This window comes from Heterodontus francisci, chromosome 1 (assembly GCF_036365525.1).
Source record: "Heterodontus francisci isolate sHetFra1 chromosome 1, sHetFra1.hap1, whole genome shotgun sequence".
Taxonomy (NCBI): domain Eukaryota; kingdom Metazoa; phylum Chordata; class Chondrichthyes; order Heterodontiformes; family Heterodontidae; genus Heterodontus; species Heterodontus francisci.
Genome location: NC_090371.1, coordinates 76,649,559 through 76,661,814, shown reverse-complemented (window position 1 = coordinate 76,661,814; position 12,256 = coordinate 76,649,559). Strand labels below are relative to the sequence as shown.

The window sequence follows — 12,256 nt, the reverse complement described above, 5'->3', positions numbered from 1 at the left end:
CATCGCCAACGTTGGGGGTCGTGGCAGGGGGGCTGGAAAATGCCCCTGGGAGGGGGCCGGAAAATGTCTCTGGGAGAGGCCCGCTATGGGCCTCGACGCCGGGAAGGGCTGGCAGAGATCCAGTGCAACAAGTCTCCACATACTTCTCCCATCAGCATTACCAATTTGTGCTTGTAAATTGTGTGATCCCAATCAAAAAATCTGGGATGTAGTGTCAGTGGGCCAATGAAAGAAGTAGGCAAATGTTGTCGATGTGGAGTGTTGGGTGGCAGGACATCCAATGAGTTTTCGCTTGGCAGCTGATGGGCCCTCAACATTAAGTTGTAAGATTCGGAGAGCATGCCCTACTGCCATAAAGCCAGAGGGTTGCTCAATGTTGAGAAAGGTGGTTTTGGGGTAACTGGGATTCCGCAAGGGGGCTCTTTCAGAGTCCTTTAATTTTCTTTTGGAATTCAGTGTGCTGGTAGGATCATATGCTTCCCCGGGGCAACTGGGTACTGATGGGGGGTGGGGGGGGGAGGCATGGCATGAACACTGATCCATTGTCCCCTTTCCATCTGCCTGCCTTCCATCTCGGGGCCCCATATGGAACAACCTTCCTCAGCAAGCAGTCTACCAGCACACATCCTTTGAATCAAGGAATGGGAAACACAGGAAGTCACTAACAAGTTCCTTGTGACAAACCCCATTCAGGCTTGAACTACCACGGTGAGTTCTGATGAAGGGTCACTGACCTGAAACGTTAACTCTGCTTCTCTCTCCACAGATGCTACCAGACCTGCTGAGTATTTCCAGCATTTCTTGTTTTTATTATCACGGTGAGAGTAGTCCTTGCTAAACAGGTTCAGGACAAGCCAGGGCCCCTACATGGTCAACCTCCACTGCTGGGGCCTCAGTACAAACCCCTTATGCATTTGTGGAGAGACACAAACAATGCTGCACTTTACCAAGGAGTGTCCCCTCTACAGATTAAGTGGCAGACTAATCACCTCAGACTCAACAAATTCGAAGGCTATCGCTTGGTTCCGGGGATTTGCATTTGCTAAATAAACTGAGCCTGATGCTATCCTCATCCAGGATTATCAATTAATTTCTTTCAGGGGTTGCTGGACAACAATGAGGAATGGGAAGCCTAGTGATTTTTTTTGTGCTTTCACAGTTCTAGGATCCCCACAACACCTGCAGCTAGGAACAGATAGCTCAGTGAACACAGGCCAGTGAGAAAACCTGGGGCCATCTTTGTCTGTAGCTCAGTACTACAATATGTAATACATTTATCCAATGAGCCACTGGGAGTCAGTTGTAGTTTTTTTAGATATGTAGTAGCCCACATCCCAAATAATTAATCATGAAATTCTCAAAACATTGCCATTAATATCTGACAACGTTATAGAGCAACTGGAAAATCTACCTTTAAAGATGTCAAATTACTGATCCAAAACTGTGGGTCTGAAAGCTTAGCCAGAAAAGGCTGTTTATTTTTCACAGATTCCTGATCGGGGTAGGACCTTAAGATTATTACTGGATTGCATCATTTACTAGATTAACAATGTACTCTCAGTTCTAAAGTGCTTTAGCTATTTATATCTGTCATTAGTTGGCAAGATCCAGACATTTCCTTTCTTCTTCTAAAACTGATGTGTTAAAAGGGTATTTTCAAAGGTAAAAGCTTGACAAATTATTTCTTTGCAATGTTGATTATGAAGTGGTATATTATCATGCTATTTCTACAATGTGTAACTTCTGTTTCTTTCTTCCTCTTTCAATCCAGTAGATGGCAACCATTTCTCTTTAGGTAAGTATTTTAAAATTCTGTGTTTTTATTCTCAAGAGTTTTGTTGTTAGAAAATAATTCTTCAGTCTTTGCAATTCTAACACAGTGTGGCAGGGAAAACTATGTCCTGATTTGACTAAAAGCTGCATGTTAACAAATATCTCATTTCCTGTTAGAACAGATAATATTTACTGAATGAGCTAATAACTAAAGAATCCGAATTTCATACAATATCTTCATAAACTTGAAAGACTGCTTGAACACTTAGCAACAAAGAGAAAACCTTAAACTGGTTAACAGGGGTAGCAAAATAAGATGGAAACTTTTTTGTTCAAGTAACCAAAGAGAAATTCACTGAACATTTTTAATTTCCCTCCAATAACAAAAGCTTACATCTATGTTGCACCGTTAACATAAAAACATCCCAAAACAATTCACAAATGGAAATAGACATCAAACCATGAAGGTTATGGCTTATGAGAGCTGACTATAAGCCTCATTTAAAAGATGGGTTTTGTGGAAGTTCTTAAAGGAAAAGAGAGAAGTAGAAAAAAAAGAAGTGGAAAGGTGGAGGGATTTAGGGAGAGAGTTCCAGTGAGTGGACCCTAGACAGCCAAAGGCTCTGTCACCAATGGTCACCAGCAAAAGACATACACAAAAGGCCAAAGGATGTGAGACAAGGTGGATTGAGAAGGTTTTAAAAGAGGAGAGAGAAATGTAAAGGAGGAGGAAAAGACATGGAGGAAATTCAAGACAAGGAAAAGGATTTTAAATTTAACACAAAATCAAAATACTCTGATTGCTGGAAATCTGAAATAAAAACAGAAAATGCTGAAAATACTCAGCAGGTCTGGCAGCATCTGTGAAAGAACTAGAGTTAACATTTCAGGTCGATGACCTTTCATCAAAACTGAGTGGTTGAATTGGTTGCTGCTCCGTTCTGATTTTAAGATGCCTGACATTTCAGGCATATGAGGTACCTGCCTAAGAGAGGCAAGAGCCTCATAAACACCAATGTCCCTGATACCATTTAACGCAGAGGAGATTAGTGCACCCGCTTCAGCTGCCCCCAGCAGCTGCAACCTTTTCAGAAGACTGAAGAGGCCTTTCCAGGTAAGTTTAAAACTTCCCTTTATGTGGCTAGCAGAATAGAATGACAGGGGAGAGGGGACATAGGTGTTTAGGTGCGGAATGAATGAGTTGATGCTTAAGGCAGAAACTAATGCAAGAGAGAAAGGAGAACATCTTGGTAAAGAAGTTGACAAATGGTTGGGGATGGAAGGATGGAACAGGATGAAGACTTTGAAGAAAAGTTACATAGCAACATAGAAACAGGAGTAGGCCATTTAACCCCTTGAGTCTGCTTAGCCATTCAATGAGATCATAGCTGATCTGTGACCTAACTCCATATACCTGTCCTTGCCCCATATCCCTTAATACCTTTGGTTAATAAAAATCTATCAATCTCGGATGTAAAATTAACAATTGATCTAGCATTAATTGCTATTTGTGGACGAGACTTCCAAACTTTTACTATCCTTTGTGTGTAGAAGTGTTTCCTAATTTCACTCCTGAAAGGTCTGGCTCTAATTTTTAGACTATGACCCCCAGGCAACACTCCCCAATCAGTGGAAATAGTTTCTCTGTATCCGCCCTATCGGTTTCCTTTAATATCTTGAAAACTTTGATTAAATCACCCCTTAACCTTCTAAATTCCAGTGGGTGCAACCCTAGTTTGTGTGATGTCTCCTCATAATTTAACCCTTGGAGTCCAGGTATCATTCTGGTAAATCGACACTGCACTCCCACCAAGGTTAAAACATCTTTCCTAAGGTGTGGTGCCCAGAACTGTTCACAGTATTCCAGTTGTGGTCTAACCAGGGCTTTGAATAGCTGAAGCATGACTTCTTCCCCTTTGTATAGAAAGGCCAGTATTCCAAGGAAGGTGCTAGTGAGCAATGAGAGAGGCAGCTCTGGTGGTTTGGGTGGAGCGAGTGAGGGAAAGCATTGCCAAGTGAGGAGACTTCAGTGAGGGGAAGGAATTGGCATCGGTGAGCCATGTTTTGGTCAGAACCATAATGTGAATGGAGTCATCATCAATGAGGTTGGAGTTGTTGCTTTGGGGTGCCAGCAATGGTAGTCATGGGTCGGCATGACAGAGAATGCCAATCTCCTGACCCAAAGCCACATTTCATTGCCTGCTTATTTTACAATGTATCCTGCTCTCTTTTGAATGCTTCAAGTGAATCGCCTTTCATTACCTAGCTAGCAATCGATTCCACAAATTAACATCTGCTACATGTGGCTTCTTCAGTTTGTACCGTCATTTCCCCCTGTTAACTATATCCCACTATTATAATTATTTTTTTTATCATTTTCCTGAAGGTACAGGGGCTTGAGAGTCAGCTTTGTGATTTGTTGGATTAAAAAATAGTGAAACACCAATGTTGACAGAGTTATTGCAAATTTCAAACCTTTGAAAACAGGGAATCCAGAAAAACCACAGAAGTAATTATTGGGAGCATGTGTGCCATGGAACTCCATCCCACTGAAGTTCACTTGGTGAGGACGAAGGAACAGGCTTTTGGTGGTTTGGAGGTTCGTCTGTGGCAATCCCAGTGACGTTACTAGAAATTCCGGTCGGCATTGGCTGATCCTGGGGTGTGCTAGGTAACCCCCAAGTAAAACAGTCTGACTGTCCCACAACTCCATTACAAAACAGACTGCCTTAAAAATTGAAAAAATAATGTTGATTCCCTGTGCACCCCCCCACCCCCCATTTTTGGGAACCCCATCCCCAACCTTTTCTTGGATTTCCAGGCGGGCTGTATTTCACTAGTTTTGATGAGGCCCATGTCTGTCCCGATGCCATGTTGGGTCCTGACTGAGGAGCAAGGAATAGGAGCTCCTGACCTAGAGAGTCCCTGTCCCCCATTCCATGGCTCCTGGTCGGTTACAAGTTCCGGCCTATAAGGCCATCAGGAAATTCTACCAGAAGGGCTTATCCAGTTCCTGGCCAGATTGCCAACCATTTCAGACAACCCCTGTCAAACCTCAGGCAGAAATCCATTCCAATGGTCAAGCAATCTTAGGACTCAAATCCTTAGGAAGCTCACTTTGTCTGCTGACTCAATGGCAATTTGAACGAGATACCTGTAATGGGGTTGTAATCAAGACAACTGAGTTGACGGTGAAGTAAAGTGAATATATTCATATCTTTGAAGGTAGCAACCACCTGGGCCCCAAATATCCCACTCTTTCAGCATGACTATAGCGGAGTAGGAATTGATGACCACCAGTGAGCTGGGAGTCTAACCTTACCAAAGGTTTCATGGTCAGTGTGAGAATAGGCCAATGCCATAAATTAGGAGAATGCCTGTACTAGTATTTGGGCACCTTGGATGTCGCTAGAGGAGCAGGGAGAAAAATACATGATTGACAGCCACATGGGCTCAAAGCTGGCACGTCCAACTAAAAAGGAAGAGACAATATGCAATTGATGCACTTTATCAGAGGGCCTATTCCATTGTGGCTGTCTGTTATCATCTGGAGTGTTCCAGACCATCACCACAGCATGAAACAGCCCTTTGAGCCTCACTTACTCTGCTCCATTGAACTGGGCACTGATCTCTTGCTGCTGTCCAGCTTGCTTGAGGTCAGGAGGTAGAAACAGCAGCTGATCGAAACATCTGTCCAACCATTCCCCCATAAGAAGCTCCCTTGATCCACTGGTCCCAAGAACATTCAGGGTCTCTCTCCTTTAAACTAGAGTTCTAATCAATATATCTGTTATGTGTCTATAGGTGATACGCTGGCCATTATATTTGGGATCCTGTTTGGATGTACTGCTTTGGCCTTTGTAATTTATGTGTTGAAGCAATGGAAAAGACAAAGGTGAGAATGATGAGAACACTTATTATCTGCCTCAGAAATAAGTAGAGAACTTTACCAGCAATATAACAGATTTTATCAAATAATTTCATATATATTAGTTCATTAGGAGAGTTTTACTTTAATAAATACAGAAGGTGGTACAGTAACCCCAAACAACATACTTAAAACTAAACATAGCAATTAAAATAAATGTTTACGTAAAGCAACAAAGAAACAAAAACATGGCTCACCGCACACTCATGCTTTTGGCAGGTGGAAAGGCACTGCACTGTCAGACAGTCCTGTCCTGGCTAAGCTAGCAGTCAAGTTTATTACTGGAAATAAATTCACACAGGAATAGGGGTAGGCCATTTAGCCCCTCGAGGCTGTTTGCAGGGGAGCAATCTTAAACTTGCATACAATTTTCTGAATCTGGCTCGAATCTCAGCCTCTTTTCAGAATCTTTTGCCTGAATTTTCCTGGCCTGAGGTGGGTGGGTTAAGAGGCAGGGGGCCGTATCAGGACAGCTCCCCATTGCATTCCCGTCGCTGGGGACGTTTTCAGTATGCAGATCGGCTCCCTGCTCAACGGAATTGGGCAGCCTATTGATGTAATCAAGACCCCAAGTAGGGGCAACTTTAAATTATTATTTATTTTTTAGACTCCAAGGGTGCCTCCATTTTGAGGTGCGATAGTGTTCTCTGAGCTGCCTTAGCAGCTCCCACCTCTCTCAGAAGAGCTGCCAAGGCTCCAGATCTGCCAACCCTCTGATTGGGCCAGCAGCATCAGAGGCCTGCCCGCTGTCCCTAGTTGGACGGTGAGCTCAGAGGCAGCCAATTAGGATGCTGCCTCTGGGGATATCCTTGTGCCGCTCTTGCTCCTGGCAAGTGCGGGCTTGGGGCGTCCATTTGGTTCCAACATCGGGGTCCTGAAGCCCGCGGGGACATTCAGCCATTTATGTTGGTATACACCTCCACCCTATGCAGTCCATTCTCCTTATCATAATGTAGAAATACCATTGAATTAAGTGAACTAAACAACCCAGGGTTGCTGTCCACACATTCTCCCCTTTGCTTTTGAAGCAGAGGTCAGCTTCTGAGAAGAAACTGCTGGTTCTTTCTCAACAGGCTGTTAATCACAATATAACTTATTTCTACCACCTGAATAGATGGGGACGTTTACATACGAACATATGAATTAGACACAGGAGTGGGCCATTCGGCCCCTTGAGCCTGCTCCACCGCTGGCTAAGATCATTCTGATCTGATTGTGGCCTCAACTCTACTTTCCTGTCTACCCGCTATAACCTTTGACTCCCTTGTCAATCAAGGCCAAAATCAGGTTAGGTCAAAAGCAAAGCTTTTCCTATCACAGTTGTTAATTTGAGACAATTGCCTTCTTTCCGGAAGGCCAACCATTATAGACAATAATTTTTGTTTGCTTCCCTTGGCAACCCTCTTGCTTGTCTCCCCTTTCAAAAGTCTAATGAGTTTGGCCAAACAATCTTGATTTTGATCCAGTTAGTATAATTATTCCCCTCTGGGCTAGCATTTCTGATATGATTCTCTGCCCTAGCCAGTACTGTATATTCACTCTATCCTCAGGCCAAAGACAAAATAATTGTTTTCAGGCAGCGAATGGTAATGACCTGGAACTCACTGCCTACCAGGGTGGTGGAGAGACTATTTTTGATGATTTCAAAAGGAAATTTGACGGGTACTTGAGGGAAATAAGCTTGCAGGGCTATGGGGATAGAATGTGGGAATCGGACTGATCAGAGAGAGCCAGCAAGGACTCGATTGGCCAAATGGCCTCCTTCTGTGCCGTAATGACTCTATGACTCTTTATGCTAAGAGTTATATTTACCCTTCATAGCCCATTGAAGGTATAAGAAGTATAATACACTGCGTTTACAATATGAAACAGGATGGAACCTTGTATCTGTCACAACTGCAATACTGCTATTGAGTCAATCAAATGTTATCCTCAAATAAAAGCAAAATACTGCGGATGCTTGAAATCTGAAATAAAAACAAGAAATGCTGGAAATACTCAGCAGGTCTGGCAGCATCTGTGGAGAGAGAAGCAGAGTTAATGTTTCAGGTCAGTGACCCTTCTTCAGAACTGCTCTGAAATTATTGAATTCAATGTTCAGTCCGGCAGGCTGTAGTGTGCCTAACCGGTAGATGAGATGCTGTTCCTCGAGTTTCCGTTGATGTTCACTGGAACACTGCAGCAATCCCAGGACAGAGATGTGAGCATAAGAGCAGGGGGGAGTGTTGAAATGGCAAGCAACCAGAAGCTTGGGGTCCTGCTTGCGGACTGAGCGGAGGTGTTCCACAAAGCGGTCACCCAGTCCGCGTTTGGTCTCCCCGATGTAGAGGAGACCACATTGTGAGCAGCGAATACAGTATACTACATTGACAGAAGTACAAGTAAATCGCTGCTTCACCTGAAAGGAGAGTTTGGGGCCTGGGATAGTGAGGAGAGAGGAGGTAAATGGGCAGGTATTACATCTCCTGCGATTGCAGGGGAAGGTGCCATGGGAAGGGGACGAAGTGGTGGGGCTAATGGAGGAGTGGACCAGGGTGTCACGGAGGGAACGATCCCTTCGGAATGCTGACAGGGGAAGGGAGGGAAAGATGCATTTGGTAGTGGCATCACACTGGAAGTGGCAGAAATGGCAGAGGATGATCCTTTGGATATGGAGGCTGATGGGGTGGAAAGTGAGGACAAGGGGAACCCTGTCGCGGTTTTGGGAGGGAGGGGAAGGGGTGAGGGTAGAGGTGCGGGAAATGGGCCGGACACGGTTGAGGGCCCTGTCAACCACAGTGGGGGGGAATCCTCGGTTGAGGAAAAAGGAAGACATATCAGAAGAGCTGTCATTGGAAGGTAGTATCATCAGAGCAGATGCGTCGGTGACGGAGAAACTGGGAGAATGGAATGGAGTCCTTACAGGAGGCAGGGTGTGAAGAAGTGTAGTCGAGGTAGCTGTGGGTGTCATTGGGCTTATAATGGATATTAGTAGACAGCCATATTTGGAGATAGAGGAAGGGAAGGGAAGTGTCAGAGATGGACCATGTAAAGGTGAGAGAAGGGTGGAAATTAGAAGCAAAGTTCGGGGCGGGAGCAGGAAACGGCACCAATACAGTCATCTGAAGAAGGGTTACTGACCTGAAACGTTAACTCTGCTTCTCTCTCCACAGATGCTGCCAGACCTGCTGAGTATTTCCAGCATTTCTTGTTTTTATTATAAATGTTATCCTCAGCTCTACAAAGACAAAGGAAATAGATTTAAATTATTCTTGAAATATCAGAAAATAATAGAGTTTCTTAGGCTAGTGGGTTATGTCCCCTGACAATGATGTTTTCGACAGTGAGCATTCATCATTCAGTTAAATCCAGTACAAATCAGCATAGGAATTAAAAGCTGAATTTTCTCGGCCCCAGGTTGGCGGGCTTGGAATTGGGCGAGCCGTGCTGGGATGGCTCCCTGACCCAATCCCGACGCTGCGCTGGGGAACTTTCCCAGTGGGACTACGAAGTGAATTGGCTGCCTCCTCCATGGCAGCCAATTAACATTGTTAAGGCCTTAGTTAGGGGTGATTTTACTGCTAGTTCAATGGAGGCTGCCTCCCTGCAGCAGGCAGGGATGCCATCGGAGGCGGAGGCTCTATGCTGCAATGGCAGGGCCACGGGCAGGAAGGAACGATTCCACTCTGCTCCGCGGGACCTACCAGCTTCAGCCCCAATAATGTTTTATTTCCTCCGTGCCTCCAAGGGTGCCTCCATTTTGAGGCGCCCTCTCAGTCACTGACCTGCCACAGCAGCGCCCATCCCTCCCAGTGGGCTGCTGAGGCTCCAGAGTTGCCAGGCCTCCGATTAGCAGCATTGGAAGTCCACCCGCCATCCCTAATAGGATGGTGAGCATGGAGGCTGCCAATTAGGAGGTTGCCTCCTGAAAGATTGCGCCGCCGGTCTCGCTGCCGGAAAGTGTGGGCTGGGGACTCCCATTTGGTCCTGATGTTAGGGTCCCGAAGCCTGTGGAAAAATCCAGCCCAAACACTCAGAAAATTGGGCTCACTGTGCAATGCTAACTGTAATCTCAATGGTGCCACTAGGGAGAGATGCAGTTGGTCGACCATGCACTTTGCTGATTGGGTGGGAGGGCAATCCAAGGGCCATGTCCTGAATTACTGAAGATTAGTGGGGCCATAAATTGGGGTGATCCCAGCCGTGCTGGATCTCAGCCCTGATCTGCCAAATGCAGATTTACTGTACTTCACAACTGGATAAGTATGTATCACAGGACTGTTTCACGGCCAGTTTCTTTCCTTAACACTGTTAACACTGATACAGGCCTTTAAGGTCTGCACAACTTTTCAGGCTTGATTTAAAGGCCGTAGTCCCACCTAATGCTCGGCCAACATATTTATATCAGCTGAACTCCAAAAACTGAATGGAGTCAGCCAAGTTCAAGCTGACTGATGTGAAAAACATATACATGCTGGGCTCAGGAGAATGGAGGGGAGGGCAATCAGGTCTAGGAGGTTGAAGCTGATCATAAGTTTTAAAACTTTCATTTTCATTTATGATGAGATTCCTCGTTCACTCATTCACTGCCCATTTTCTCTGCTCCTGTCCTGAAGATGCTGAGTAAAGTTTCATGGTAATGCCAGATCTCTGGTACCTTGACCAAGTAGTCATATTCTCATGAGAGCTGAGAAAGTGAATGCCAATAGGCTTTTTGAACATAGAGGGCATCACAGCCAAGCATGTTCATGTTCTCACACAACATCCAGCAGGGGTTATTGGATAGGGAGCAGAATCAAGCCCTTTGTTGATTGTCCACACTTTCTTCACCCTGCGGCATAGATACCAGTTATAGCACTGCTTCAGCTGTTAGAAGCTGATTTAACACAAAGCAGGAGTCTTCTTCTAGTCTGCATGCCTTAATGTTACACCAGGCCATTATGCAAGATCCGTTTAATATAATGTTCATTGATGCTTATAACTTTTTGTTACTGAAAGCATTTCTTATGAACATAAAAACAATCTTAGCCACATTTTCAAATTGGTAAGCCTGCATCCTTTTAAAAAACCTACCAGATTTTCTCTTTCTGATTCCCTTCACGGTGACTTTTCACTTCATATTGCAATTTTTTTTACCTTTTGCAGATCAGACACTGAAAGAGGGCAGAAAGTAATTTACAAACCTGCCGCTACAATGGAGGCATGAGATTACAGCGAATAAGTTTACCAGCTGGAAATCCGAAATCGAATTTGATTATTAGAGCAGAAGTTATTGATTCCTCGAGAACAAATTACTTGTTTATTATCTGCGGTCTTCAGAACTTCACGTGTCTCGATGCAGTTTGAAACTGCTTCTGAATAACAATTATTCTATGCAGTACTAGGAAGAAGTAAAGCTTTAGTAAAATATTGCATTGTAACATATTGTGATCTGAATGGAATGTAAAGAAATGTGGTACCTAAAGAGTAGAGCAGTATAGAACTATTCCACTGAGGCTATCGATTTTTCAGACACTAGAAGAATGGTAAAAAATTTAGATCAGTTGTATAAAACAGTTAACTTTAAGTCAATTAGTGAGTACTTTACTATGTTTTTCTACATTAAATGTTTTATATAAGGGCACTTTATGTTATCTGCTTTACTGTATGGCACAGGATGTCACACACATACTTGGTGGTGTTGGAGAGTGCTTGGGCATACTTACTGAATGTTGTTACGCAAATGGGCTCAATTATGTATCTGTCTAGTGATGAAATGCAATTTTGTGATGGGAGGGAAAGGATTTTCACAAAAATATATTTGTGTCTTTTAGTTTTGAACTGATATTTTATAAAGTGATACAAAGTCAGTACTAGCCTGTGCTGGAAGAAGTAGCAGGATTGGCATAGAGCGATCTTTTTAAAAGCATTATTGGGAACCATAAAATGGCAACAAATACAGCAACTACATCTCAATTACAGTCTAAAATAAGGAGGCTTTTAGTGAGTAAAGGAAAACTATAACCACAGATCAAGAAAGAAGACCCTATCCCTCAGGATACTACTACAACAACTTGCATTTATACAGTGCCTTTAATAACAAAAAGTCCTAACAGGTTTCACAAATTCAACTAAACAGGGAAATGGACTCCAAGAAGGGAAAGGTTAGAAGGGTTGACCACAAGCTTGATCGTAAAGGCATGATAAAGGGCTTTAGGGAGGGAGTTTTGGAGTTTTTTATTCATTCATGGGATTTGGGTGGCTTTAGCAAGGCCAGCATTTGTTGCCCATCCCTAATTGCCCTTGAGAAGGTGGTGGTGAGCTGCCTTCACGAGCAACTACAGCCCGTGTGCTGTGGGTACACCGTTAGGGAGGGAATTTCAGGAATTTGACCCAGCAACAATGAAGGAACAGCGATATAGTTCCAAATCAGGAAAGTGTGTGACCTGGATGGGAACTTGGAGGTGGTGGTATTACCATGCACTTGTCCTTCTAGTTGCTAGAGATCGCAGGTTTGGGAGATGCTGTCAAAGGAGCCTTGGCAAGTTGCTGCAGAGGAGCAGAGCGAGGGGCTGCAATGGGAAGAAGGTGTACCCA

General features: G+C 44.1%; 1 protein-coding gene across 2 annotated transcripts in view; it reads left to right on the top strand.

The window, feature by feature from the left end:
- The window catches only part of ca9 (carbonic anhydrase IX), a 123,810-nt gene extending 112,407 nt beyond the window's left edge, over nt 1–11,403 (top strand). Inside the window, exons 10-12 of one of the 2 annotated variants that reach the window (XM_068052344.1) lie at nt 1,775–1,795; nt 5,578–5,668; nt 10,826–11,403. In XM_068052344.1, coding sequence (XP_067908445.1) covers nt 1,775–1,795; nt 5,578–5,668; nt 10,826–10,886 — 173 coding nt within the window. In that variant the 3' untranslated portion in view covers nt 10,887–11,403. Of the gene's footprint in view, nt 1–1,771; nt 1,796–5,577; nt 5,669–10,825 lie in introns of both variants that reach the window. The other variant, XM_068052292.1, reaches the window with a different exon arrangement.
- Nucleotides 11,404–12,256: the final 853 nt, after the last annotated feature.